This window comes from Narcine bancroftii, chromosome 1 (genome assembly GCF_036971445.1).
Source record: "Narcine bancroftii isolate sNarBan1 chromosome 1, sNarBan1.hap1, whole genome shotgun sequence".
Lineage (NCBI taxonomy): Eukaryota > Metazoa > Chordata > Chondrichthyes > Torpediniformes > Narcinidae > Narcine > Narcine bancroftii.
Genome location: NC_091469.1, coordinates 401749260 through 401776911, shown reverse-complemented (window position 1 = coordinate 401776911; position 27652 = coordinate 401749260). Strand labels below are relative to the sequence as shown.

General features: G+C 41.1%; 2 protein-coding genes across 7 annotated transcripts in view; one reads left to right on the top strand and one right to left on the bottom strand.

Moving 5' to 3' along the window:
* The window catches only part of LOC138751482 (leucine-rich repeat-containing protein 72), a 31394-nt gene extending 24324 nt beyond the window's left edge, over window positions 1-7070 (bottom strand). For 2 of the 6 annotated variants that reach the window (XM_069913786.1, XM_069913787.1), the window contains exons 1-3: window positions 6606-6995; window positions 3660-3733; window positions 361-430 (exon numbers count right to left, since the gene is read on the bottom strand). In XM_069913786.1, coding sequence (XP_069769887.1) covers window positions 361-430; window positions 3660-3733; window positions 6606-6677 — 216 coding nt within the window. In that variant the 5' untranslated portion in view covers window positions 6678-6995. The other 4 variants (XM_069913784.1, XM_069913785.1, XM_069913782.1 and 1 more) reach the window with 4 other exon arrangements.
* Window positions 7071-22416: 15346 nt separating this feature from the next.
* sostdc1a (sclerostin domain containing 1a) lies at window positions 22417-26462 on the top strand. Its single transcript, XM_069913788.1, has 2 exons — window positions 22417-22722; window positions 25208-26462. The coding sequence occupies exons 1-2, from the start codon at window positions 22503-22505 to the stop codon at window positions 25654-25656; spliced, it is 669 nt and encodes a 222-aa protein (XP_069769889.1). The 5' UTR covers window positions 22417-22502; the 3' UTR covers window positions 25657-26462.
* The last annotated feature ends 1190 nt before the right edge of the window (window positions 26463-27652 follow it).

Sequence of the window (27652 nt, the reverse complement as noted above, 5' to 3'; positions counted from 1 at the left end):
ATGTTTGTTTCTCTAGCTGCTCCAGCTTATCACTACAGTGTGCCTGGGCCTCATCCTATTTCCTTTGCCAATCCATTCATCTTCTGTCTTATATGCAACTCCTTGAATATGGTGATGCATGTTTTAAAACTCATATATCTCCTGTCTGAAGGGAGGGGGAGAAGAGAGTCTAACATGGGGTGGATGGGTCATTTAATATATTGACTGCTTTCCAGAGTCAGTGAGAAGTCTAAATTCACCGATGGAGGAGAGAATGGCTTGCATGATGGCCCTGAGCGCTGAGACTTTGTTGGACACGCACAGGTTTGCCCCGCTGAACTAGCAATGCCCCTCAATGCATTACAAAAAATCTTCACTCACCTTGTTGTGATTTAACCACAAGTAATTCAACTGTTTAAATCTTGACAAATCAGGAACTTCTGTTAGTTCTCTAAAAATGTGACAAATTTCTTCTTTAATTACAGATAAAAATGTGATGTAATATAAACACACAAATATATGACACACAATATTTTATATTCTGATACATTTTTACAAATGACATATGGATTTCATGAAGCCAATATTAAAGGGAAAAGATAGTTTAGCATAAATGTGTAAAGGTTTTATAATTATATAAACTTTGGCTCAAGTGAGAAGGGGGAATTAATATTGGGAATACAGAAATAGATGAGGTTCTGAACAGCTGTTTTGTGTCCGTCTTCATGGTGGAGGACACATCTAACATTTCAAAGAGAAATGTTATAGATGTGATGGGAACTGAGCACTTCTATACATTCACAAAAGAGGTAGTGCTGAGCAAACCAGTGAGCCTAAAGGTAGTTAAATCCTCAGGCAGATTGGAAGATAGCAAATGTCACGTTACTACAGATGAATGACCATTATCCAGAATTCAATCATCCCTAAATTCGAACAACTAGCTAAAGAAATTTGAGGAAATAAATAAATTCAAATAAATAAGACTGGGAGGATGGACCCTGTGGAGGAGCGCTGAGACTTTGTTGGACACGCACAGGTTTGCCCCGCTGAACTAGCAATGCCCCTCAATGCACACACATTCTTTTCACTGTTGCCACTTGCACAGAGGTGAGCTGGGTTGTCAGTGTGAGGCTTGTGCCTCTAGGACCCAACTTGCACAGAGGTGAGTCAGGTTGTCAGAACAAGAAAGGTGTTTATATAAAAGGAAATGTTCTCTGAAGCAACACAGAACCCCTTGGTGAAGATGGGAGCAAACATTCAGCCACCGTAGTACCCCAGTTGTGCACTGGGAACAGAGTGCAGCCTCCCCAAGTTTGCTGATTAAACCAAATTGAGTACAAAAGCAGATTGTGCAAGGGATGTGGAAAGTCTGCAGAAAAATATCAAAAAAATGGTGTCGCAGCCAGAACTCTTGTAACAGTAGCAATTCCGCTCCTGTGGGACCAGGGAGAGGAGACAGCCCTGCTCTGAAGAGTTAACCACCTGGTCCTAATGCTGACAGCTCCATATAGGCTTTAAATGGCTGTTAAAGCTGACAGTGTTTTATTTTAGCATCCTGCAAACTCGAGGTCTGTACTCAAGATGGGGGTGCTTTGCTCTGTAGCAGCCAAGTGGACTTGCAACTCCAGGGGAGCAGTGGCCTGGCACAGGGCACAAGAAATGGGGAGATTACATGGGGAGAGAAGGAGAAGCAGAGGAAATGGCCCAACAGGACAGTGAGCATAGCAGAGGGCCAGTGTCGGTCCTTCAGCCCCTCACTGGTCCTCTGCTATGCTCACTGTCCTGTTGGGTGCAGGTGACTTGCTGTTAGGGAACTCACAGGCTGTGGGCTGCTGGAGATTGGCTCATGGGAACCAGAGATAGAAGCTAGGATTCTAAAGGGTCCTGAGGGCAGGTATGGATCCAGAAGGACCTCAGTGCTGAAGACTTCCTGATCAAATTGGATCTTAAGCTTGGGTTGCTGATAAATCGAACAGGCTTCTATGCAGGCTGGAGGTGAATCCACAGTCACTCAGTGACTCTCTTTTGCTTCTATTTCTCTCGTGATGTATGGGGCACTGGACGACATTACTGGTGACTCTTTGTTTGCCTTATGGCAGGCAGAAGGCAATTTTGTGTAATGTTACATGATCGGTACCATGACATGGCAATAAAGGAATCTTGAATCTTAAATAGGTTAAGTGAGTGAGAGGGGTCTGGCAGATTGAATACAATGCAGGTAAATGCAAGGTCTTCCACTTTGGAAGGAAAAATAGATCATTCATTTATTCAGGCACTTTGCCGTTTGGTGTGGGGGATCATATCTCTTCATCCATCACAATCTATGATTCTCCAAATTGTAAAAATATTTTGTATTGTTATTTAAAGTGTGAAAGACTGCAGCATACTGTTGTACAGGTTGGCAAGACCAGAGTAAGGGGACATAGCCTCAAAATTCAGGGCCGCAAACTTAAAATGGAGGTGAAGAGGAACATTTTACCCCTCCGGTCTCCAATACCACCATCTCCAGTATCACTAGTGATGTCTATGTCAAGACATTTTTCCCTTAAAGGAGGAAGTAAGCTCTAGATGAATCACATTATATTTCATCTGTATGTAATTAATGCTTTAGGAAAACAGATGATTTTGTCACATTATATCGGAGAATTACCTCTCTTTTTTCCTTTTCGTTGGGGGGGTGGGGGGGTTTCTCTTTTTTCTGTTTCCTACTTTTCTTTTAGGGATTGGCACAGTGTAATTTTGTATTTATAAACAATAGTGCAGAATTTGATCATTATGATAATGTGTTGACTCTTCTTTCTTTGTATATCAACATATAGTTCAGTTTTGGTATTTTGTTATATATATCTGTAATGTTTCTTTGATTTTGTTTATTTTGTAACTTCATGTTGATTGAAAATTAAATAAAGAAAGGGGGGGAAAAAAGAGGAACTGCTTTACCCAGGGTAGTGAACCTCTGGAATTCTGCTCAAAGCAGCAGCCCAGGCAACCTCATTAAATGGGCGGCACAGTTGGCATAGCGTTTAGCACAACGCCTTTACAGCGCTAACGATCGGGTCCTGGGTTTGAATCCTGCAATGTCTGCAATAAGTTTGGACATTCTCCCCATGTCAGCATGGGTTTTCCCTGGGAAGTCCAGTTTCCTCCCATTGTTCAAAACTTACTGGGGGTGTAGGTTAATTAGGTGAAAATTGGGCAGCATGGACTCATGGGCCAAAATGGCCTGTTACTGTGCTGCATTTCTAATTTTTTTTAATTAAAATTAAATCTATTTCAGATACAGTTGGTTAGTTGGATAGATTTCTGCAAGGTGGGGAAATTAATGGTTATTGGGTAAGGGAAAATTGGTGGACCTGAGGACATGGCCAGATGGCCTACTCCTGCACCTATTTCTAATGTTCATATATGGGCCCAGATGGTAACTCAGAAGGAAAATACTCTCTGCCACCAATCCATAAGTTGTCAGTTATTCTAACAATTTTTGTTTTTACATTTCTACCATTTTTACTTCTATTTTGGCATTTATCATCTTTGCTAAACATCTTACATTTCTGGAATTACAATATTGTATTAATTCTAATTACAAACTTTAAAAAGTCAATAAATTAAAAAGAAACAGAACAACTTTCTAATCTCTGATTATTTCGAATGAAAGACAGATGACAAAGTGTATTACTTACTCTTTAGCCAGATAAAGTTCAATGACATCACTATTCTTTCTGACTTTGTTGAGTTTTAATTGATTTTCTATAACCTGTTTTAATTTCAATGAAGCATAAAAATTGAATCCATACATTTTATTGTTAGCACATTTCCTTAATTTTCCTCATCTTTATAACTTCATTTTTACTTTTGTTACAATCGAATTACTTCCAAGATGAACATTAAAGTTAGTATTTATTTTTATAGAACTTTTTTTAAGTATAATAAAAAATCATTACTCTCCAACTACACATCACCGTCCCAGAGAAACCACAAAGTAATTGTTGGACAACAAATTCTTGAAACTTGTATTTTACATTTAATTCATAGTATTCATTTCCAATTGTAAAGTTACCAAAAGAAAGCAATAACATTTAAATGGTGCCATTTGCAACAGTCTGTTTTCTGAAGTTTGTTCAATTAATACTCATTTTTAAAAAAAATCACTATTACATCAAAATTTACTGCAATCCTCCTTAATATAAATCTTAATAACTAGTCTCAATTCTCAATTCGTGCAGACAAATAGAAACAAAATCATTCATGCATTTTCTATTAAAGTCAGTATCAACTATGGCATATTCATTCATTCATGACTACTACCTAGTCTTTGAGCATGGCCCAGTCTATTGACAATGCACAAGTCTCTTTATTCTACAACATTCCTACCATTCACCAGTTAAATCATGCCCTCGTTTAACTTACCAGAGGGACCATGTTCTAACATCTCTTTAGAATAGAGACAAGGAGGAATTTCTTTACCCAGATGGTTGTGAATCTATGAAATCCTTTGCCGTGGATGGCTATGGAGGCCAAGGCATTGGGTATATTAAATATAGTGGTAAATAACTTCTTGATTAGGAATGGAATAAAGAGTTACAGGGAAAAGGCATGAGAATAGGTTGAAAAGGATAATAAATCTGCCATGATGGAATGGTGGGGCAGACTCATTGACCCAAATTGTCGAATTCTGCTCCTGTGTCTTATTGTCGGACCAATCAAGAGCTCCCCTCAGGTCAGAGAGAAGCTTAAAAAGGAACATTTTGCAAGTCTTGTTGGGGACTGTTAAAGAGAAGTGTTTTAAAAGCAGTGGGAGAAGTAGGTGCTTATTTAAATCTTTCCATTGGCTAATCAGCTGCAACCAATAAAAGTAAGGTAAGGTCAAGTGGAGTGGCCATTGTGGCCCAGTGTAGCTGTGGGAATTTGAGGCTTTGGTTCAAGAGACCCAGTATAGGAGTGGGAATTTGAGGTTTTGGTTTGAGAGGCTTCTATGAGCTGAGGTGGAGATTTAAGAGTTAATGGTAAGGACAGGTATAACTAATGCTTTAATTGACAGTGGGAGTGGCAGCCAGGGCAGGGACATGCTTCTCTTGTGGATCGTGATAGACGGGGAAACCAACAGTATCTCTGATGATTTCATCTGGAAGAAGTGCACCTCACTGCAACTCTTTACAGACTGTTACATATTTGGAACTGGAGTTGGATAAACCAGCTCATTCGGGAGGTTGAGACGGTGATAAATAGTAGTAATAGGGAAGCTATCACAGGAGGCTGGATGAAGGTAGCTGGGTAATAGTCATAAGGGAATAGGCAGACAGTGCAGAGTACCTCTATGGCCATTTGTCTCAGTAACAAGTACACCCCTTTGGATATTGCTGAGGGAGATGTTCTCTGGGCCAGGCAGCAGCCAGACCAATAGCACTGTGGTCAGCTCTGAGTCTCAGAAGGGAAGGGTGAAGTCAGGTAGAGCAATAGTCATAGGGGACTCAATAGTCAGGGGAGCAGAAAGGAGATTGTGTGGCTGAAAGAGACTCCATAATAGTGTTGCCTCTTGGGTGATTGGGTTCAGGATGTTTCAAACTGGGTGCAGAATATTTTTAAGAGGGACCTGAGCAGCCAGATGTTATTGTACATTTTGGTACAAATGACGGAGGCAGGAATTGGGTAGAGAGGTCCTGCAAAATAAGTTTAGGGAGTTAAAAAAAAGAGGCTGAACAGCAGAACCTCCAAAGTGGTAATCTCTGGATTACTCCCAATGCCAAGAGCTAGGGAAGGTTAGAACAGGAAAATAGTGCAGATAAATGTGTGGCTGAAGAGATGTGCAAGGGGCTGGGCTTCAAGATATTGGATCATTGGGACCTTTTCTGGGGATGGGCAACCTGTATAAGTGGTTGCACCTGAACTCAAGAGGAACCAATATTCTGGTAGTAATTTGGTGTTGCTGTGGTGAGGAGCAGAGGGGAAACAGAGGGGGCTGGAAACCAAAAGAGGCAGAAGAAGAGGCAGTGTCACACAAGTAGGGACAGCTGGGAGGGAGTTTGTGTGGAAGGATAGGCAGATAGGGCAAAATTGCAGTCAGTGGGATGAGTTACAATGCCAACACTTCACTTGTGAATCTGAAGGGGTCATCTAATGCATTTAGTGCTCCAGTTGTGGCCGCCTCTCCATTGGAGAGATTGGATGCAGACTGGGAGTTTGCTCATTAAATGCCATCACTGACTGCCACAATAGCAGGGATCTCCCAGTAGCATCCCATTTCAATTCCCCACCTCATCTCCATGCCCACGTGTCTGAAAATGGTCTCATATTCTGCCAGACTGATAACCACCCACAAATTGGAGGTACAATGCCTCATATACCATTTTGGGCAGTGAACTAGATGGCATTAACGTTGACTTCTCTGGTTTTCTGTTAGCCTTCCCCTTCCCTCGAGCGCGCTCTCTCTCTCCATTTCATTTTCCCTGTTTTTTTTTCCCTCCAGCTCTTCATTCACACAACCCTTCCCTCCTCCAATCAATTCCTCTCCTGTCCAATTATGATTTTTTTGGCCGATTGGCCTATGCTCTTCCTCCTGGCCAGGCAGCTTTTTTTTTTGCTCCTACCCTGAAGAACTCAGGTCCGCAACGTTGGTTATTTCTCTTTACCTCTGATGAACACTGAGACCTGCTGAGTTTCGCCAGAATTTCTGTGTTTTTACTAACATCTTTCCTCGCCATTTTCTGGATTTTTTTTTCACGAGCATCGCCACTTGGCTCCTTTCACCTGTTGACTGCCCTTCCTGGAGATTGAATATCAGTTCCCAAGACTCGCCCAATCTATTTGCGTGGCGAATTGAACCCAACGTGATGCTTTTCAACCGACTTGTCTTGCTCATCGCCTCTCGTCTGCTCTGTTTTTAGCTGAGATTTCCAACAGTATCATTGAAGTTTGTTGAGTTAATTGAATTGATGTGATATTCCCCAGATTCGTCAGTGCAGATCCCAAACCTCTGAGCCAGTCCCGGAGGCCGGAATCCAGCCTCCACAGCCCCGCCACGCTCACCTCTTCCGCCGCCATCTTCTGTTTGAACCCTCGTTGCTGGGCGACGTGACGTCACGTCCGCTCTGTGCAAGGTCCCGCCTGTCTGTCCTCGGCACCGCGCGGTCCTCTGAACATGCCCCCAATAGAGATTTTGCACCCTAACTCTGGGGTATGTTCTTTTTGCAGCTGAAGCCACGTTCTGGGTGTAAATTGCCGGGCTCCTGATCCGCCGAGCATTTCCAGTCTTGACTGGTCACTTGCTCGGTTTCCAGCATCTACATTTTTAAAAATACTCATCTAAATGACTGCACCGTCCCGGAATGTATTACTCCTTCCGTCCCCTTTACCATTGTCAAACTATTCAAAAAACGCACGCTTCTTTCTAATTTATGCCAGAGTCCCGCATTATTTGACGGGTTTTAAACGCCTCCCTGCAAAGAGTTACATATGATAATAGAAACAAAAGAAAAATGCTCCAAACCGTCAATAGATAGCAAAGTGCATCCTGAAAAGAGAGAAATACTCATTCGTTCAAGTTTAATACTTTTTCCCCCCCCCAGCATTTGCAGGGTTTGTTTTAATTTTCCAGTCGTGTCTCGTGTTCATGTGGATAATGTGCAAATAAGGGCTCCATTCATCCAGAACGGGCTTTCGCTCATTCTGCTGCATGCTGAGCGCTGTGAAACACGATAGGCTGAAGGCGCTGCAGGAAACACACCAAAATGCTGGAGGGACTGGTCTTTTCAGCATCAGGAGACAAAGAGAGATCGCCGTCGTTTTGGGCCTGAGCCTCTCTTCAAGGGAAAATTCGAAAAGGCAGAAGCGGGACATATCAGAAAGTCTCAGAATTAAAACAATGGGGGAGGAATCCAGACCCACAAAAGGTGTTAATTGGCTGTGATTAAAGGGAGGAAGTAGAATTGATCGTGTCTGTGTGAAAGGAGACAGGGAATGGAGAGGTGACAGGGGAAGATGTGGCGGGGGGAGAAGGGGGATCGACATTTATGCCACCCGGTTGGAGGGTGCCTCCTCCTCCAAATAACGTGGCATACCTGTTATATAGAGAATTTAGGTTAAAAAGACTTAAGTTAAAATGTGATGATTAATCATAAACAGGGAAGCCAGAACGGACAGAGAGTTTACTAGCAGTCAAGGACAGAAGGATCTGCTGAATATGTTTTTTTAAACCTATCTTTTCATGGTCATAGTAAGAGACATGCAGGAGACAAAGGATTGATAAGAAGTGTGAGAAACAGAATTTAGTGAATGTAGAGTTCACAGCGTACGTAACGAACGTGATAATTAATAATGCAGTTATACTTAGAATGTTTTTGTAATACTAACCAATTAAAACAGTATTAATAAGAAGGGGAAGGGCAAATAATAAGGGTATAAAAATCAATGCACTGTATGTATCGGGGCTTAACTGGTGAGAAACCAGTTGAGTCCAACTCTGCAGACTTGTAAATAAAGCTTGTCGTGTCATCAGTTTTAAAGAGACTCATGTGTGAGAAGTTTTATTTCTGACAAATGGGGGCTCGTCCGGGATCTACACTCCGGCCGTGAGGGGAGGCGAGAAGAGGGACATCGGAGGCGGTGCACCCCGCTGAGTTCAGCGGCTCCTAGTCCCTTGCTCGTCGCTTCGGGCGGCTTGAGCGAGTGGTATCCGGACAGGGTGACACGACAAGACGGAGAGGAGAAGGGTGACGGTTCAATCCCCGGGAAGACACCGGTAAGTGACGACTTACGATTGTGGTGTGGGGATTGGGTAACAGGTGTAACGGGATGCACCTGTTTGGATAAAAACCTAACGGAATAGATTAAGTATAGATCTTTTGTCGTGGTGTGAGGACCCTGTCGCGGGACTCTAGGATAGACCCCAGGGAAACCTCGGCGGTAACCGAAGGAGGGACAGCACCTCCGACGAAGTGCCGAGAAGAGAGGGGTCAACCCCAGGAAAACCTCAGCGGTAACCGAAGGAGGGACAGCACCTCCGACGAGGCGTCTGAGAGGAAGGGAGTAGGGTCCAGAACGAGAGGGTCCTCAGCAACGATAAACAGATCTAGGTGGGAAAATGGGAGGATCAAAATCTAAGGGCTCGTCTGAAAATTCAGGACAATTCCTGGGAGTACCCCTTGACAGCCCTTTGGGGAGAATGTTTGAAAATTGGGATAGTAAAAGATATCGGGACAAAAACAAGAAAAAGATGGTCCAATATTGTCTCCTTTGGTCAAAACAACCTACTAAAGGTTCCTCGGTCTGGTGGCCGAAATTTGGATCTGATGAGGATTGGGTTAGACAAGCATTAAACATATATGTAAATTCGAGACCAAAGGTGAATCAAGAAGAGTCAGCATATGCATTTTGTTGGGTTCCCTGGCCAGGATCCTTAACAGAATGTTTTAAATTGAGGGTAGCAGGAGAAAAGAAATGGGAACCTCTGGACAACCTTCCCCCTCCTTATATTCCCCCGGTGCCTACTGCGCCCGAGGAAAGCTTATTACCGGAGGGGAAAGGTGATGAATCTGATTGCCCCGAAGGGGGCCGGGAAAAAAAAGGATGAATTAAGGGAGTCGGACCCTAAACTTCCACTGGTAAACCGACCCTGGACAAGATCCCAGACTGGTCCAGGACCATCAAAGTTTTCAATAAACCTAAATCCCCTGAGAGAAGTTCCTATGGGAGGACCGGGAGGGGGAACGGGATATGTGAATGTTCCCCTAACTAGTACAGAGGTGCGGGGATTTAAGAAAGAAATGAAAAAGTTATTGGAAGATCCTATAGGACTGGCTGAACAGCTTGACCAATTCTTGGGACCAAACACATATACGTGGGAAGAGATGCAGGCAATAATGGGAACATTATTTTCACCCCAGGAGAGGCAGATGATTCGACGGGCTGCCCTCCTCATGTGGGAATATGAACAACCTGGGGACCCTAGACCCCATGAACAAAAATATCCCTTAAATGAACCCAGGTGGGACAAACGAACACCCGAGGGATTGGCAAGTATGAGACAATATAGAGAATGGACAATTAAAGGGATACGGGAGGCTGTGCCAAAGGGTCACAATTTTACCAAGGCATTTGGGAACCACCAGGGGAAAGACGAGTCCCCTACTGATTTTTTGGAGAGGGTGAGAAAGAATGTCCAACAGTATGCTGGTGTGGACCCTAGTACACCAATGGGTGAACAGCTTATTCGAATTCAATTTGTTTCCAAATCATGGCAAGACATTAGAAAGAAACTAGAAAAGGAGGAGGACTGGAGTGAAAAACCCCTAAGTGAACTGTTAAAAAAGGCACAAAAAGTATATGTGCAGAGAGAAGAAGAAGATCAAAAGAAGGCGACAAAGGTTATGGTACAGACTATCCGACAGATGAATGCTGAATCCAGAGGGGAAAGAAAACAAAACCTTCCTCTAAACAATCCAAGATATCCAAGAGAGGGAAGACCCCGGAGGTTCGTTAAGTGCTATTACTGCAATGAGGAAGGACACTTTAAGAGGGAATGCCCCCGATACAAGAGGGAATTGCGTGCCCTCGAACTTATGGAAGAAGATTAGGGGTGTCAGGGGTTCCAAATGTTAGGGACCAAATATAAGAGGGAACCCCTGGTAAAACTAAAAATTGGTCCCAAGGGAGAAGAGGTGGTGTTTATGGTGGACACAGGAGCGGAACGAAGTAGTGTAATAACTGTGCCAATCGGAACTGAGCCTATAGAAAGTAATTTGACAATTTCTGGGATAGAAGGGGCTCCCAGAATGGTATCAATAATTCCCCAAGTAACAGTGAAACTGGAAGAAAGAGAAGGGGTACAAGACCTCTTGTTATTACCTTCGGCTGGATTTAACCTCCTAGGAAGGGACTTACAGGCTCTCCTAGGTTTGGGTGCTCTCCCTGTGAACGGAGAAGTGCGAGTCCACCTCTGCGCTTTAAAGGAAGAGGATGAACGGCAGATTGACGAGAGAGTCTGGTATAAGGAGGGAAATCGAGGAGGTCTGGACATCCCACCTTTACATGTCACATTAATACCAGGTCATCAGCCGGTAAGGAAACGTCAGTATCCTATTTCTTTGGAAGGGAGAAAAGGGCTACAGCCGGTAATTGAGACTTTAATACGAGACGGACTATTAGAAGAATGCATGTCACCTTATAACACCCCTATACTCCCAGTAAAAAAGTCAGATGGATCCTATCGCCTAGTTCAGGATCTAAGAAGTTTGAATGCTATTGTTCAGACCCATCACCCAGTGGTGCCTAATCCCTATACTATTATGAGTCGGATTCCCCCAGACCATGAGTGGTTTAGTGTTATCGACTTGAAGGATGCCTTCTGGACGTGTCCATTAGAAGAGGAAAGTAGAGATATGTTTGCGTTTGAATGGGAAAATCCATGGACAGGTAGACGGAGACAGTTTCGGTGGACTGTATTGCCCCAAGGGTTCACTGAATCTCCAAACCTGTTTGGACAAATGCTAGAACAAATCCTGATGGACTATCCACAATCTGATGATTCCCAACTAATGCAGTATGTGGATGATTTACTATTATCAGGACCCAAGGAACAAGAAATGAGGGGAGAGACCATTAGACTCTTGAATTATCTGGGGAAAAAGGGTCTACGGGTGTCCAGGAACAAATTACAGTTTGTTGAGAAAACTGTGATATATCTGGGACACCAGATAAGTAAAGGACAGAAACGGATTACCCCTGAACGAATTGCGGGAATCACTAGAATGCCTTTACCCCGTAATAAGAAGGAAATAAGACAATTCCTGGGACTCTTAGGATACTGTAGGTTATGGATAGAGGACTACTCAGCTTTGGTGAAGTTTATGTATGATAAACTGACAAATGAAAATGACTATCCATTGAAATGGACCCAGGAGGAGGAGGGATGGTTCGAGGACTTGAAACATCGCCTAACACGAGCCCCAGTACTCACTCTGCCCTCTTTAAAACAGCCCTTCCAGCTATTTGTCACTCATAACCAAGGAACAGCTGTGGGAGTTTTAACACAGGAAAAAGGCGGTCAGCGACACCCAGTGGCTTTCCTTTCCAAAATGATGGACCCAGTGTCTCGCGGATGGCCGACGTGTATCCAGGGAGTAGCGGCTGCTGCTCTGTTGGTAGAGGAAGCACGTAAACTTACTTTTGGAGGAAAGATGACTGTGTACACCTCCCATTCTGTGAGTGTTTTATTAACACAAACTGCCCATCGATGGCTGACTGATTCTCGCATATTAAAGTATGAAACCATTTTAATGGTTGGAGAAGATTTACAGTTTGCAAAAATTAATAGCTGCAACCCAGCTCAGTTTTTATACGGCAGTGAAACAGAGAAAGAGGTGGAGCATGACTGTGTCGAGTTGACAGATCTTCAGACCAAGACCCGAGAAGACCTTTGCGATACTCCGCTGGGAGAAGGATATGAATTCTACATTGACGGCTCCGCCAGATGTGTTGACGGAATGAGAAGAAATGGGTATGCTATAGTAGAAGGAAATACTTGGAAAGTAGTAGAATCCACGAGACTACCCGGAAGCTGGTCAGCACAATCCTGTGAACTATATGCCTTGCAGAGAGCCCTCAGAATACTGGAAAAGAAAATTGGAACGATTTACACAGATTCCAAATACGCATACGGGGTAGTGCATACCTTTGGTAAGATCTGGAAGGAGCGTGGTCTAATTACATCAAGAGGAAAGGAATTGGCACACGAACAGATGATTACTCTGACTTTAGAAGCCTTAACATTACCCCAAGAAATAGCAGTGGTCTACATACCAAGCCATCAAAGGGGAGATAACCCGACAGCAATTGGAAACAGACTGGCTGATGAAGAAGCCAAAAGAGCAGCCATGCAACAAGAAGTCCGTTTGCTGACTTTAATCCCAATAAGGCAAGGCATAAAGACAGCTCCCATTTTCACTGCTAAGGAAGAAAAGAACATGGATCAGCTGGGCGCAAGCCAGTTACCTGATGGAACATGGAAAACACCAGATGGAAGAATGGTTCTAAATAAAGAAATAACTCGCAATATTTTAAAACACCTGCATCATCAGAGCCACTGGGGCACCCAAGCCTTATGTGACACAGTGCTTCGAGAATATGTGTGTAAGGGAATCTACACCTTGGCCCAACAAGAGGTGCAAAATTGTTACCTATGCACAAAAATTAATAAGAAGATAATGAGGACAGGGACCATGGGAGGTCAACCATTAGCCATACGCCCTTTTCAACGTATCCAGATCGACTTCACAGAGTTACCTCAAGTTCAAAGATGGAAATATCTGTTGGTGATAATAGATCACTTTACCCGATGGGTAGAAGCCTTCCCAACAATAAATACTACAGCCTCTACAGTAGCTCGCCTCCTCCTAGAGCAGATAATCCCCAGATATGGTATAATGGATTCTATAGACTCAGACAGGGGTCCACATTTTTCTTCAAAAATCCAGCAATTGATTTGTAATGCATTACAGGTCTCTTGGAAATTACATACCCCTTGGCATCCACAAAGCTCAGGGAAGGTTGAACGTATGAATGGAACACTAAAAATCCAATTGACAAAGTTAATGGTGGAAACTAAAATGCCTTGGATAAAGTGTCTGCCCCTGGCCTTATTGAGAATTCGTACTGCCCCACGAAAAGATGTAGGGCTGTCCCCTTATGAAATGATGTTTGGGCTTCCCTTCTGGAGTACAGTTGAGGGGTGTCCCACCTTGGGGGAAGGGGATATATTTGTTAGGAACTATTTACAGGCACTGTCACGCTCTCTTACAGATTTACGAAAGAGAGGACTATTGGCACAAACACCGCCTCTAGACTTTTCTTTACACAAAGTGGAACCAGGAGACTGGATTCTCATCAAGACCTGGAAGACTGAAAAACTCCAGCCCCAGTGGGAAGGTCCATACCAAGTTCTCTTAACTACAGAAGCTGCAGCACGAACAAGAGAGAAGGGGTGGACACACGCATCCAGATTTAAGGGACCTGTAGAGGCGCCTCAGGACCCTGATACGAACTCAGATTGGACTTGTATTCCTGGAGAAAAACCTCTTACCTTACGATTTCGCAAAAAGACTTAATTCACAATGTTATTGTTATGTTCTTTGATTTTTCTTAGTTTGCCTATGTCTTTATCAGGTGTGAAATGTAAGAAATGCAGAGATACAGTGGTCCTGTTTCAGGACCACATTTGGGGAAGAAAGGAAGGTAATTTCATTTCCCATACCTCAGTTCCTGAGAAATGCTGGGCAGAAAATACCACCCAACATCCATATACCCCTTGTGTGGAAAAAGAAGGAAATAATATGGGTCATTATATACAGATTCCTAATACCACTCCTTTCCCTCTTAACGGTTGGAAAGGTGACTCAAGCCAACCATGCCCTGATGGACTCTGGTTTTGCATACACCAACGTACTGTTCCAATGAAAAGTTACACTCCACACTCGAAATTGCCTGTCCCTTTAAGACAGCCGGACTTAGTTCGAGTCCATCCAAATAACCATGTAAGTTTCGGTAATGCAATTGGGGGAGATAACCTTTTTGTAGATCTGGCAACTAAAATTGCAGGAACTTTTAATGTAACCAATTGTTGGGTCTGCGGGGGTCCACGGATGTCAGAACAATGGCCTTGGTGGGGGGAACCCCTCAATTCATTGACCATGATTTCCCGGATTTGGACAACTAACCGAACGAGATCAAGAGAAACCTGGTCTCTCTCTAACGTCCCCTCTGGTTTTTATTGTCTCTCACGAGCCGGCAAATACCCAGTAGGAGAAAGTCCCTCCAAGGCTGTATGGATTCGCATTTCACCTAGTGTTTTCACTTGGTTTCCTAAACCTCAGACTTGGTTCTTATCCACTGTTTTTAAAACTAATTGCCTACCCCTGTCTTATAGCAGTATTCAGTTTTGGAATTGTACCACTTCCACCATCACAGGACCATACCAATCAAATCCCGTTCTTAAAAGAGTTTGGGAAAGGGGGTATGGAGTATCCCCAAATGGATTATTCTGGGTATGTGGTAATAAAGCTTATACTCGTCTTCCCTCACAGTGGAGTGGAAGTTGTTTCCTAGGAATAATCCGCCCAGAATTTTTCCTTCTACCCCACGATCACGGTCATAAATTAGGCGTGAAGGTCTTTGATACATTACATCGTAAACCCCGCTCTACCATGGTACATTTGGGACAATGGAGAGATGATTGGCCTCCAGAACGCATAATTCAATATTATGGTCCCGCTACATGGGCTCAAGATGGATCCTGGGGTTATCGTACTCCTATATATTTGTTAAATCGTATAATTCGCTTACAAGCAGTCCTTGAAATTGTTACAAATCAAACAGCTATAGCCCTGCAATTACTTGCATCCCAGCAAGGTCAAATGCGCTCTGCTATATATCAGAACCGTCTAGCCCTAGACTATCTCCTAGCCACGGAAGGAGGTGTATGTGGCAAGCTTAATTTGACTAACTGCTGCTTACAGATTGATGATAATGGAAAAGCCGTTCGTAAAATCGCTGATAATATTCGTACATTGTCCCATGTACCGGTTCAAACCTGGCATCCTTTCCCACAATTTAATTGGATGGACAAATGGTTTGGAGGAACCTGGTGGCGTACCTTCTTGTGGGTCATCAGAGGTATTTTATTCCTCCTACTTATTTTGCCCTGTATTATTCCCTGTCTACGCAGCCTGGTGATTTCCATGGTCGAACAAGCTATGCAACCAGGGGGAATGGGAGACCCTGTAAGACTTTTATTTCAGCGTGAGATTAATGTATCATAAAACATTTCTCTTCCCTAGCTTAAAATCCCCATTCATATCTATACATATATTCAACACATTTTAAAGAGAGAAAGGGGTGGATTGTTATATAGAGAATTTAGGTTAAAAAGACTTAAGTTAAAATGTGATGATTAATCATAAACAGGGAAGCCAGAACGGACAGAGAGTTTACTAGCAGTCAAGGACAGAAGGATCTGCTAAATATGTTTTTTTAAACCTATCTTTTCATGGTCATAGTAAGAGACATGCAGGAGACAAAGGATTGATAAGAAGTGTGAGAAACAGAATTTAGTGAATGTAGAGTTCACAGCGTACGTAACGAACGTGATAATTAATAATGCAGTTATACTTAGAATGTTTTTGTAATACTAACCAATTAAAACAGTATTAATAAGAAGGGGAAGGGCAAATAATAAGGGTATAAAAATCAATGCACTGTATGTATCGGGGCTTAACTGGTGAGAAACCAGTTGAGTCCAACTCTGCAGACTTGTAAATAAAGCTTGTCGTGTCATCAGTTTTAAAGAGACTCATGTGTGAGAAGTTTTATTTCTGACAATACCCTCTACCACCATCAACTTGGCACTCACCCATATATCCTCCATTACCTGCCCATCTGCACTGACCCCCTCAGCCCCCACACGCAGGATTCCTCATGTCCTCACCGACCACCCCGCCAACTGCCTCATCCAACACATCCTCTTCTGCCATTTCTGCCATATACTATGTGATCCCACCACTAAACACATATTCCCCTCTCTGCCTTCTGCACGGACTGCTCCCTCCGTGATTCCCTTGTCCACTCCTCCCTCCCCACCAATCATCCCCTTGGGATCTACCCCCATGACTGCGTTCATCTCCTCCCTCAGCAGCATTTGGGGCCCCGAACAGCCCTTCCAAGTGAAGCAACATTTCACTTGTGAATCTACAGGGGTCATCTACTACATCCAGTGCTCCCGCTGTGGTCTCTTCTTCATCAGAGAGATTGGACGCAGACTGGGAGATCGCTTTGTTGAGCACCTCAGCTCTGTCCGCCACAATAGCATGGATCTCCCAGTGGCCACCTATTTCAATGCTCCATCCCATTTCCTTGCCAATATGGTGGTCTCAGTCTGGCATTCCATGGTCTCATGCACTGCCAGACTGAGACCACCTGCAAATTGGACAAACAACACCTCATTTTCTGACTGGGCACCCTCCAACCCACACCCCATCTCCTTGCTTCCCCTGTCATTTCTCCATTCCCTCTCTCCTTTCGCACAGGCATGATAAATTCGACCTAGTCTCTTATCACATCCAATTAACACCTTTTGTTGGTCTGGATTCCTCCCCCATTGTTTGAATTCTGAGATTTTCTGATATATCCTGCTTCTGCCTTTTCTGATTTTTCTTTGAAGAAGAGCTCAGGCCCAAAATGTCGGCAATATATCCTTGTCTCGTACAGATGCTGAATAGGCCAGCTGAGCTCCTCCAGGATTTCAGTGCGTTTACTGCAATCACAGCATCTGCAGCCTATCGTGTTTCTCTCAATGCATGTGTGCCATCTCAATCCATAACCCTTCTAATGGTGAACAAGCATGCGATTAACATTATGGTCGAAGCTTATATTTGTGCTATTTTTGACAATAAAAGAGATTATGAAAACATATAACGAAACTACTTTTCTTCTCCACAACATCATATACAGAATACGTGCAGTGATTGTCTGAATACACAATCCTCTTTGCCTGTCAAGCTCTTTGTTTTCTTCAGCCTTTGATTATCCCTCATCAGAGAATACTGATAACCAGAATTTTGCTGCAGATTCTACCTGTAAATGGTACTTGGAACAGCAAAATCAGCAATGTTCTGGAAGGATGCAGTTAGAAAAATTACCTCCAGAGGACGCCTTTAAGTACCAAGCAATATGGTAAATATGTCATTTTAAATACATGACAGTAATCAAATCACTTCTTCATTTGCCTTTGGTTCAGTTTAGCTATTTTACATTATTAGCTTTTTTTTTAAGGTGACTTTTTCTTTTGTTTATTTTCTTAAGTAAGTATCTTGGTGTTTTTCATGACATCTATGTTGTCTATTCTGTATCTAGCATTCATTAAATTTATTACTGGAAGGTTGCCTGTAATATGACATTTAATTTTGTAGCACTTATTACAAAACTTTAAACATGAAAACCTATGAAAAATAAAATTAAATTGTTTCACCCTCAGGACTTTCAGATGTGTTCTGATGTTTTGATGAAGGGTTATAGGCTTTTTTCTTATTTAGAACTACAGCACAGTTACAGGCCATTTTGGCCCACAAGTCTGTGCCGCCCAATTTACACCCAATTAACTTACAACCCCAATACTTTTCGAACAGTGGGAGAAAACCAGAGCCCCTGGGAAAAACTCTTGCAGTCATAGGGAGAACGTACAAACTCCTTACAGGCAACATGGGATTTGAACCCTGGTCCCGATTACTGGCGCTGTAAAGGCGTTGCACTAACCGCTATGCCAACCATGCTGCCCTGTGTTTGAATCGTGTTTCTTGGTAAAATTTAACAACAGAAAGATAATGTACCTCAAAAGGAAAAGTAGACTCCAGTTCAACACAAAGCCACTCTCCAAAAAAATGCTAAACTACAAAACCAAGGTGAACCAGATTAAATTCGCTAATGCTCAGGTCGCACTACATCATGAGTTCAATGTCCACTGTTGTTTGGTCATGAGATGTGAGAGAAAACACATGATAGAACAGTGTTGATCCCAGTGTACAGGATGTGAGAAACATAAAATTGAAAGGCTCTTCGTAAAGAAACATACAAGCAGTAAAGAGTACATTAGAACATTAATTAAGATTAAAATGTGACAAATGTTGAAAGAATTTTCAACCTCTCATTGTTACAGTCAGAGGTTCCCACCTGCTTCAAAAGGGCATTAATCATCCCAGTACCCCAATGACTATCACCCAGTAGCACTAAGAACTACTGTGGTGAAATACTTTGAGAGATTGGTCAAGGCCAGAATTAACATGTACCTATGCAAAGGTACATACAATTTGCCTATCGTCACAATCACTCCACAGTGGATGCAATATCGTTGGCTCTCCATTCAGTGCTGGTTCACCTCAAAAACAGCAACTCATACATATGACTGCTCTTCATCGACTTCAGCTTGGCCTTCAACACCATTATTTTCTCAGTGCTGGTCAAGAAGCTACCAACCCTGAGTCTTTTCACCCCCCTCTGTAACTGGATTCTTGCCTTCCTCATCAGAAGACCATTGTCAGTACACAGGCAAACCTCAAGGATGAGTGCTCAGCCCACTGCACTTCTCATTATAAACCCATGACTGTGTGACCAGCAGCAATTCCAATGCTATCTACAAATTTGCCAATGGCTCTACAGTTGTCAGCAGAATCGCAAACAACCTTGTGTTCAATGTTAGCTAAACCAAGGAGTTGATTGTGGTCTTCAGGAGGAAGTCAGGAGAACACAATCTAGTCCTCATTGAAGGCTCAATAGTGAAGAAGGCCATAACTTCAATTTCATGGGTGTCAGCATCTTCGAGGATCTGTCCTGGAGTCTCCATGTCGATGCAATCATGAAGAAGGCTTGCCAGCGGTTATACTTTGTGAGGTGTTTGAGAAGATTCGGTTTGTCACCGAAGACTCTCAAAAACTTCTGCAGGTGTACTGTGGAGAGCATTCTGGCTGTTTGCATCACTGTCTGGTATGGAGGTACCAATGCTCAGGACAAGAAAACACTCCACAGACCTTCAACAATACAGGCACCAGACTTCACTTCATCAACAACATCGACAAGTGGTAGTGTCTTAAGAAAGCACCCTCTATCCTCAAAGACAGGTAATGCCTTCTTCACTCTGCTACCATCGGGAAAAAGGTACAGGAGCTTAAAGATGAGCACTCAGCGGTACAAGGACAGCTTCTTCCCCGCTGCTATCGGATTCCTGAATAATCAACGAATCAAAGACACTGCCTTACTTTGAATTTTTGTGCACTATTTTTATTTATTTATTGGTGTAAGATGGATTATATGAATGTTTGCACTGTCGCAAAACAACAAATTTTGTGGCTTGGTCATGACAATCAATTCTGATTCTGAATCACAGGTCCAAGTTACTAAAGAGTAACTAAACAGGAAGTTCTTTACACAGAGAAAGTACATTATATTTGCTGTGAATGGTAAGGTACAGTGATAGGCAAAAACTTAGAATGCATTTAAGAATAAAGTGGATGCAATAATGAAGGCCCAGGATACAGATTAAATGATGCATTTGAACATTTTCCATTGTTTTGATTATTTTCCCTCTACAGGAGTATTATTTTCTCCAACTTATTTTGGATCAATTTATGCTGCATTGTTTTTTTACATCATAAGTAATATATGTCTGATAATAGGCACTGTGTGCTTGATCTGTCTGCAAGCAACGTTAAGATGTTGCTTCATCAGTTGTTCAAAAGTGGAGCATGAAGTCCTCAACGTGATACAGTGAGTTGGTCAGAGACCAAATTTTGTTTTCCCTGTGGTTTTTCAATAGAAGAAATATAATTTCACAAATAAACTTTTATTTGAAATTTCCCTCAGAAAACAATATCTTTTTAAGTAGAGGCAATCAAAGTAAAATAAATAAAAGTTAAACAAGAAATTGTGAAAACGCTGTGATTGTAGTCTAATTCATAAAAGTGCTGGCAAGGATACACAATGTTTCGGACCTAAGCCCTTAGTCAAGGTATGAACAAAAAGCAAGCAGGTGCCAGAATGATTGGGGGTGGAGGATGGAGTGGTGGGGGATGGAGTGGTGGGGGATGGAGTGGTGGGGGGAGGGGGGTGGAGGGGTGGAGAGGTGCAGAGGAAAACCACTGGTCCACAAGCAAGATGTCCTATGTGGATATGGGTGGGAAGGCAGCTGGGAAGTGATAGGGTGAGGAGGTAGCTTTCTGAATGGAGAGAGAAAGGGATGGGGAGCTGAAAGAAAGCACAGAGAGTGTTAGGGCCCTAACACAAACCAGAGAAGTCAGTGTTAATGTCATTTAGTTGGAGAGTGCCCCGACATGATATTAGGTGTTGTCCCTCCAATTTGCAGTTGGCTTTAGTTTGGCAATTCATGAGGTAATGGACAGACATGCTGGCGTAAGAGTGGGGCATGGAATTGAAATGGCTAGTCCCTGCTATGCAGCAAACAAAGTGAAGGTGCTCAATGAAATGATCTCCCAGACTGTGTCCAGTCCCTCTAAAGTAGAGGATGTCCAACAATCCTTGAAAGTGAAGCGAATCTGCAGGGGTCATCAAGTACATCTGGCACTCCCTTTGCAGCATCCTTTACATCAGAGAGACTGGACCTCACTCACATAAGCAAATTTTGGTTTGATTTACCAATATATTTTTCAATATGCATGAGCAAATTAAAAATCAACATTTGTAAGGGGATAACTGAGAATGTTCATTTCAATAAATTAATACTCGAGCAAGTGTTTTCTTGAATATTATTTATAAATAGTTATTAATTTGGGTAAACAAGATTTTTAATAAAACATTACAAAAATTATATAATGGTTTGTCATTCTGAATTTGATGCACATTTTGTTATATAGTGGTAAATAAATAATAATTACAGAAAAAAAAGGAAAAATGGAACACTTTCCAAAACTTTGATACATTTTTTTTAAGAAAAGATAACTTCATTATTGCCATCTGCTGAAGTATCACATTAAACATGCATAGAATACACCACCATAAGGGAGATTTTGTATACTGTCATAATATCAAGAATGTCATATAATACTTCAAATTTCAAAAGTAATATTGAGAAATATGACAATTGATTTGCATAATGCGTACCAACTGTGGTTGTTAGTTATAATGCATCCCAACTAGTGAGCCAGAGGATTTTGAAATCGTCCCTCTCCAGAGTACTAAACATGGCAGAAAAAATAGACTGGCGTTACAAAGGTAATGCTGCAATGTCAAGTATGACATCATCATCAGAGGGTATTAATTATATTTATTTATTAATGCACAATTTATTTGTGTGTGGATCATTCAAAGAGGACTGGAGATCCTGCTGAATTGGTGTCTTATATAGGAAAGGTAGTGATAAGGTAATGCATGGTCAATTAACAGTTAAAATTGTAATTGTGCACTTTGGATGGAGTTTGGATTCAATATCCAGTATTATAAAGATATTGACACTTTTTTGTACTTTTTTGTTAAGTCAAATATGTCATTGTGTGATAATGCAAATATTTAAACAGGGTTAAAGGAAAGTAACATTATTTTGGAATGGTATAACAGTATGTGTATACATTATGTAAATATAAAATGTTACAGCAATTAGAACAATTCCCGATTAAAATGTACTTTATTGAAGTTTGCCATTGGTGGGATATTATGTGCTTATTGTGCACATTTTTGGAAATTCACAAGTTAATCACAAGGATTCTGTCTCTTTAAGGGGTGTTTCTAAAGAAATATTTTACAATGTGGAACATGAGATGTGTGAAATTTGAAACTGACATGATTTGCATATACCACACTTCTACGTGTGTGATCTGATCTGCTATTGGTTATCAGGATATGTCCGTATGTTTCCTTTCTCAAACTTCACTGTTTCCACTTGAATGAATGCCAAGGAGCTTTATAAAAAGCAAAGCACAGAAACTCCAAGTTAAAACCTTCAACGTTACCACCAGGTCTTCATCCTGAGTTCTGGAGCCATGATTTCACAGTCTTTTGATTGCACTTTCTTTGTGATAGCATGCATCTTTTTCAAATGCTGCTTTGCTTTTGATATGGGTGCAGAACAAACCAAGAACGATGCTACAGAAGTATTCTACAATCTCAAGGTGCTACAGCATGAAAGTGCAAGTAATTTAACATTAAATCAGGCAAGGAATGGAGGAAGGCAACTTAACCCTTCAGTCCTGGATCATAAAGGTATATTGCATTTGGTTTAAATAATATTTTCTTTGCTTTTAAAAGTTTATTTTTCCATTATGGTAATGACCAATAACTAGTTTGCTATTAGATTAGTTTACAACAGGGCATTATTTTCTCTCATCAATTGAAGAAATGAATTATTGCATTTTGAAATCATTAAGAAAAACACATTTACCATTTTCATAGACAATATGCTGCTATAAAATTGCAGATTACACACTAAATTATATATCAAAACAATGGATATGAATAATTTAAATGAAAATGAAGAAATTAAGTCCCATTGCCATGTTTAAAAATGTCCGCAGAAATTCCTGAATATGCACTTTACAGGAAGTTGGACTGAAAATTATTTGAAAATTTTATCAAGTATTGAGTTTTCTGTGGATCTAAAGTATATTTTTGTTGAGTTATTTTAATGTGTGTTGCTTCTGGACAGGCTTGTAAGAAGCAGGCATGCACTCTGATCTGTGCTTTAAGGTTTCAAGTAGCATTTGAACATTCAGTGAGTTTTCAATTACAGTTACTAGAATTACATGCACTCTCATGTTGGCTAAATTTGTAATCAACCTATCTTTGCATTGCCTTGAAAGAGACCGACAAGACATAGATGGCAATGTCTCAATTGGTAGAATTTCTGTAAATGTATTTCAAATTGAAAGTGGCAATCTGATTTAGATTGTACAGTACACCAAATATACATCAGATCAGAAGTATCAGTTGCTTTGATTTTACACCACGGCTCTCTAGATTTAATTGGCTAATTTTCCATTGATGTGTATTTATTTTGGTTTAAGCTACACTCAATGTATCACTGAAAGACCAATTGCCCATAAGACACAAAAAGAGATGCAATGTGAATTCTTACCATTGAATATGTTTATTTTGTGGCTCTGATGGCTTACAAAGTGAAAAGGGGTCAGAAAATAACAAATATTGTAATTGATATGTCCGACTAAAATATGACATTAACCCAACATTTAAAAAAAGTCAGTTAAACGTTTCATAGTATTTAGTTGCAAGACAATCCTAGTTTCTGGAAGTAATTTTTTTTTTACTTCTAAAAAGGCACACATGTTCATGGAACAGAATTTTTAATGGTTTTGATTTATTGTAAATATGAAAGAGAATAATGTTTTTGGCTTGATTTCATGGATGGAGAAATTGTCCAGAGTATTAAAACAATATAATCTATTTCCTGAAAAATTATTTAAAAAAAAAAGAAACAAAGAATTCTCAAGCAAAGTCAAATTTTATAAGACATAATGTAGTGAACATTATATTGTTTAAAAATCTGTTGTATTTTCCCAGGGGTAGATAATTTTAGAAGTAGAGGGCAGAGGTTTAAGATGAGAGGAGAGAGATTCGAGGGATGAGAGGAGAGAGATTCGAGGGATGAGAGGAGAGAGATTCGAGGGATGAGAGGAGAGAGATTCGAGGGATGAGAGGAGAGAGATTCGAAGGACACGAGGAGAAACTTCTTCACTTTGAGGGAATTCCAAATCTGGAATAAGATGCTGGAGGAAAATGGAGGCGGTTATGATTATAATGTTCAAAAGACATTTTGACAGATACAAATAGCAAAACAGAAAAGCCTGTAGACACCATGGTTGAAGTAAAAACACAATGCTGGAGAAACTCAGCTGGTCAAACAGTGTTGTTTATATAGCAAAAATAAAGAATCTTCATCAAGGTATGAAAATAATGTAGACGGTGCCCAAACAGAACGGGTAAGGGAGGAGCACGGTCCCAAAGGAAATAATAGGTGGATAAAGGAGGGAGGACACACCAGCAAGCAGGGGGAGGAGGGATGGCTCTGTGAATTGAGAGAAGAGGGTGGAGAGCTGGTGAAAAGAAGACAAAGGGAAAGGAAGGAAAACAGAGAGTAGACTAGTAGAAACCAGAGGTCGACATTAATGCCATCCGATTGAGAATGCCCAGACAGATTTATGGGTAGTAATAGTGGGATAGTGCACCCCACCATTTTGTTCAGGTGCCTGTCTACATGTTTTTCATACCTTGATGTAGGGCTCAAACCCAAAACATTGATTATGTTTCTATATCTTTGCTATATAAACTACATTGTTCGACCAGATGATTTTCTCCAGCATTGTGTTTTGACAGATATTTGGATATGAAAGGTTAGATGGAGATGGGCCAAAGCAGGCAAATGGAACCCACCCAGAATGGCCATTTGGTCTGCATGGATGAGTTGTATGGCTCCGTGACTGTGTGGATTTCCTCCAAATGCACCCATTTCTCCTGCATCCCAAACATTGGCCACTGTAAATTGTCCCTATTGTGCATGTGCATGATAGAATCTGGAGAGAGTTGATGAGACTGGGGGAGGATAAAATGGGATAATTGTAAATGGGAGATTGTTAGTTTTGCAGACTCATTGGGTCAAAAAACCTATTTTTGTGGGCTGCATCTCTTTATGGTTTGTTTTTAAAAAAACCCATTTGTTCTCTTTGAAATGTAGATCGATCTCAAGTTGGTTGTCGTGAGCTCAGATCAACCAAATACATTTCTGATGGTCTATGCACGAGTATCAATCCAGTGAAGGAGTTAGTGTGTGCAGGAGAGTGCTTACCTGTGCCAGTGCTTCCCAACTGGATTGGCGGTTATGGCAGGAAATACTGGAGCAGAAGGAGCACACAAGAGTGGCGCTGCGTGACTGACAAAACTCGCACTGAGCGAATTCAGCTCCAGTGCCAGAACGGAGGAACACGAACCTACAAAATCACTGTAGTTACTTCTTGCAAATGCAAAAGATATACACGACAACACAATGCATCAAGCATTATCAACTTTGAGGAGTCATTTCCAGGAAGCAAGAGAAGATCCAAAAGCAAAAAAAGATCCCGTAAGATTCACCATGAGGAGATCAAACGTAAAAGAAATTGGCATGAATTGGAAGATAAACAGTGATGTTTTTACACCATATGAACTGTACTGTGTAAGAATTAACTGCCTATGTTGATGTTCTGCAAATTATTAAATATGTATCCTCCATATTTTTAGGTATGATTAATTAAAAATAATTAGTTTAAGGTCTATCATAAAAGAATTAACCACCCAGAATCTGGAATGAAAACGTTAATGTTCTGAACCTTGGATGCATTCATGTTTTCAATAGCATTCCTTACTCTACACCTTTCATTTAAAAACATCATAAAACAATGAAGAATAATTCTATGATTCAGACGTAGATTATTATGCCTACCAATTGAATAAACCAGGCTAGGAATTAAAATGGTTTTAATTTCATCTTTAAATTCATTGGAGCAATTTAAGCCATATAGATGGATATTATTGCATGAAATTCTAACCTGCCCAGTACTCCAGATTTGATAATACGTATGTTATTCCCAAATCTTTTGTATATGCAGAATGTGCATAAGTGCTTTTATTTTCAATGCAGAACAAGAGGTACAAGGGCTTAAAGTAATCACAGTTGGCCAATGAGGTTAATTCAACTCTTCAACTTCCCAGCAGAAAATTGTACCTATTTAAGTTCTATATTTGCAAACAAGATTCACAAACAAAATCTATCAAACACTATCGATATTTCAACTTTAAAGGCAACAACATACTAATGCTTATTAAATGGTCAAGACTTTTACAAGTGGATTATCATATTAAATCAAGTTAAGGGACAGAGAACAAGCATGTGTGTCTATTTATTGTTTTTCAATGTAATTATTTAATAAATGGTTGCTTTTAGTTCTAAATAATTTTAAGCATACATTGTTGTGGTTTCACCATGATTCTATATATTTTCAAGTGCAGATAATGTAGTCTAAATTTTGTACAGGTATTCTTTCTATACATATTTTCAAGTTTTAACTTAGGCATCTGGTTGCAAGGTTTAACAGAGCATGAAAAACTCAAATTACGTTTACTTAGTCAATAAATAAAATGGAAAGGAGTGTATCTTCTTCAGAATACATTTTTCTGATTTAAACACTTTTAATTTCTCTCTTAATAACATATGTTTTCTCACAAGAATATGTGGAAAATGCATCAATAAAGTTACAGTTTCACTGTACAGTGTACTTTCATTCTGAACATTTATTTGTTGTGAGTACACACTCTTACCATTCAGGTTTCTGAGAGGTGTGGACTAAGCTGAACTTTATATTTGATCACAGTACATTACGTTACAGTCCAGAGGTTCTATGGCATGATGCCAGGGCTACACATTTTTTTTTGCGGGCTGATCATATCCCAATCCTTACTGTTACCCAGAGCTACATGTGTTTTATTTTATGACATAATGATCGGGGACTAATATTGACAATTTGAATCAAAAATAGAAATATCAAAATTCTCATAGCTTGACACTCTCACTGCCCCAGTCATCATTGCTTCCACCTTTACTGACTGTTTCATTGCCCCAAATGTCTCCTGTTTGACTTGGTGCCCCATTGTAATGGCGATTGCTCCTTCTATGTGCCACTGCCTGCCTAACAGTTGCCCTACTCACTTCTGCTGGCTGCTTCTTGACCCCTCAAGGCTTCATTCATTCCACCCAAGATGCTCCACTCACATTGCCCTCTGTGTTACATTCACTGCACTCTCAGTGTTTCACTCTCTGTCCCACTTGTTACCCTGTTGTTGCTCCACTTATTATTCTTTCAAGACACCATTATCTCCTTGCTACTTTACTCGCTAACCCTTCATGGTTCCTTTCACTGTTTCCATTCACCTCGACATACTACAAGCTCACTCTCTACTTTTAGACAGCTTCTCCAATCCTTTCCCGTTTACTGCTCCGCATCCAAACCTCTTAACTGCTGTACTCACTGTCCTCTCAATGCTTCACAAGCTGCCTTCTCACTGCTCTACTTGCCCTCCTTACTGCTGTACTTACTGCCTCTGATAGTCCACTATTGTCCCATCATTGATCTTCTCAGTGCATCCT

What these genes read in the sequence shown, in the direction of transcription:
- sostdc1a (XM_069913788.1), top strand. Translation starts at nt 22,503, where the DNA reads ATGATTTCACAGTCTTTTGATTGCACTTTCTTTGTGATAGCATGCATC. An exon ending in TTCAGTCCTGGATCATAAAG is followed by an intron (nt 22,723 to 25,207) that starts GTATATTGCATT and finishes TTTGAAATGTAG; the next exon opens with ATCGATCTCAAGTTGGTTGT.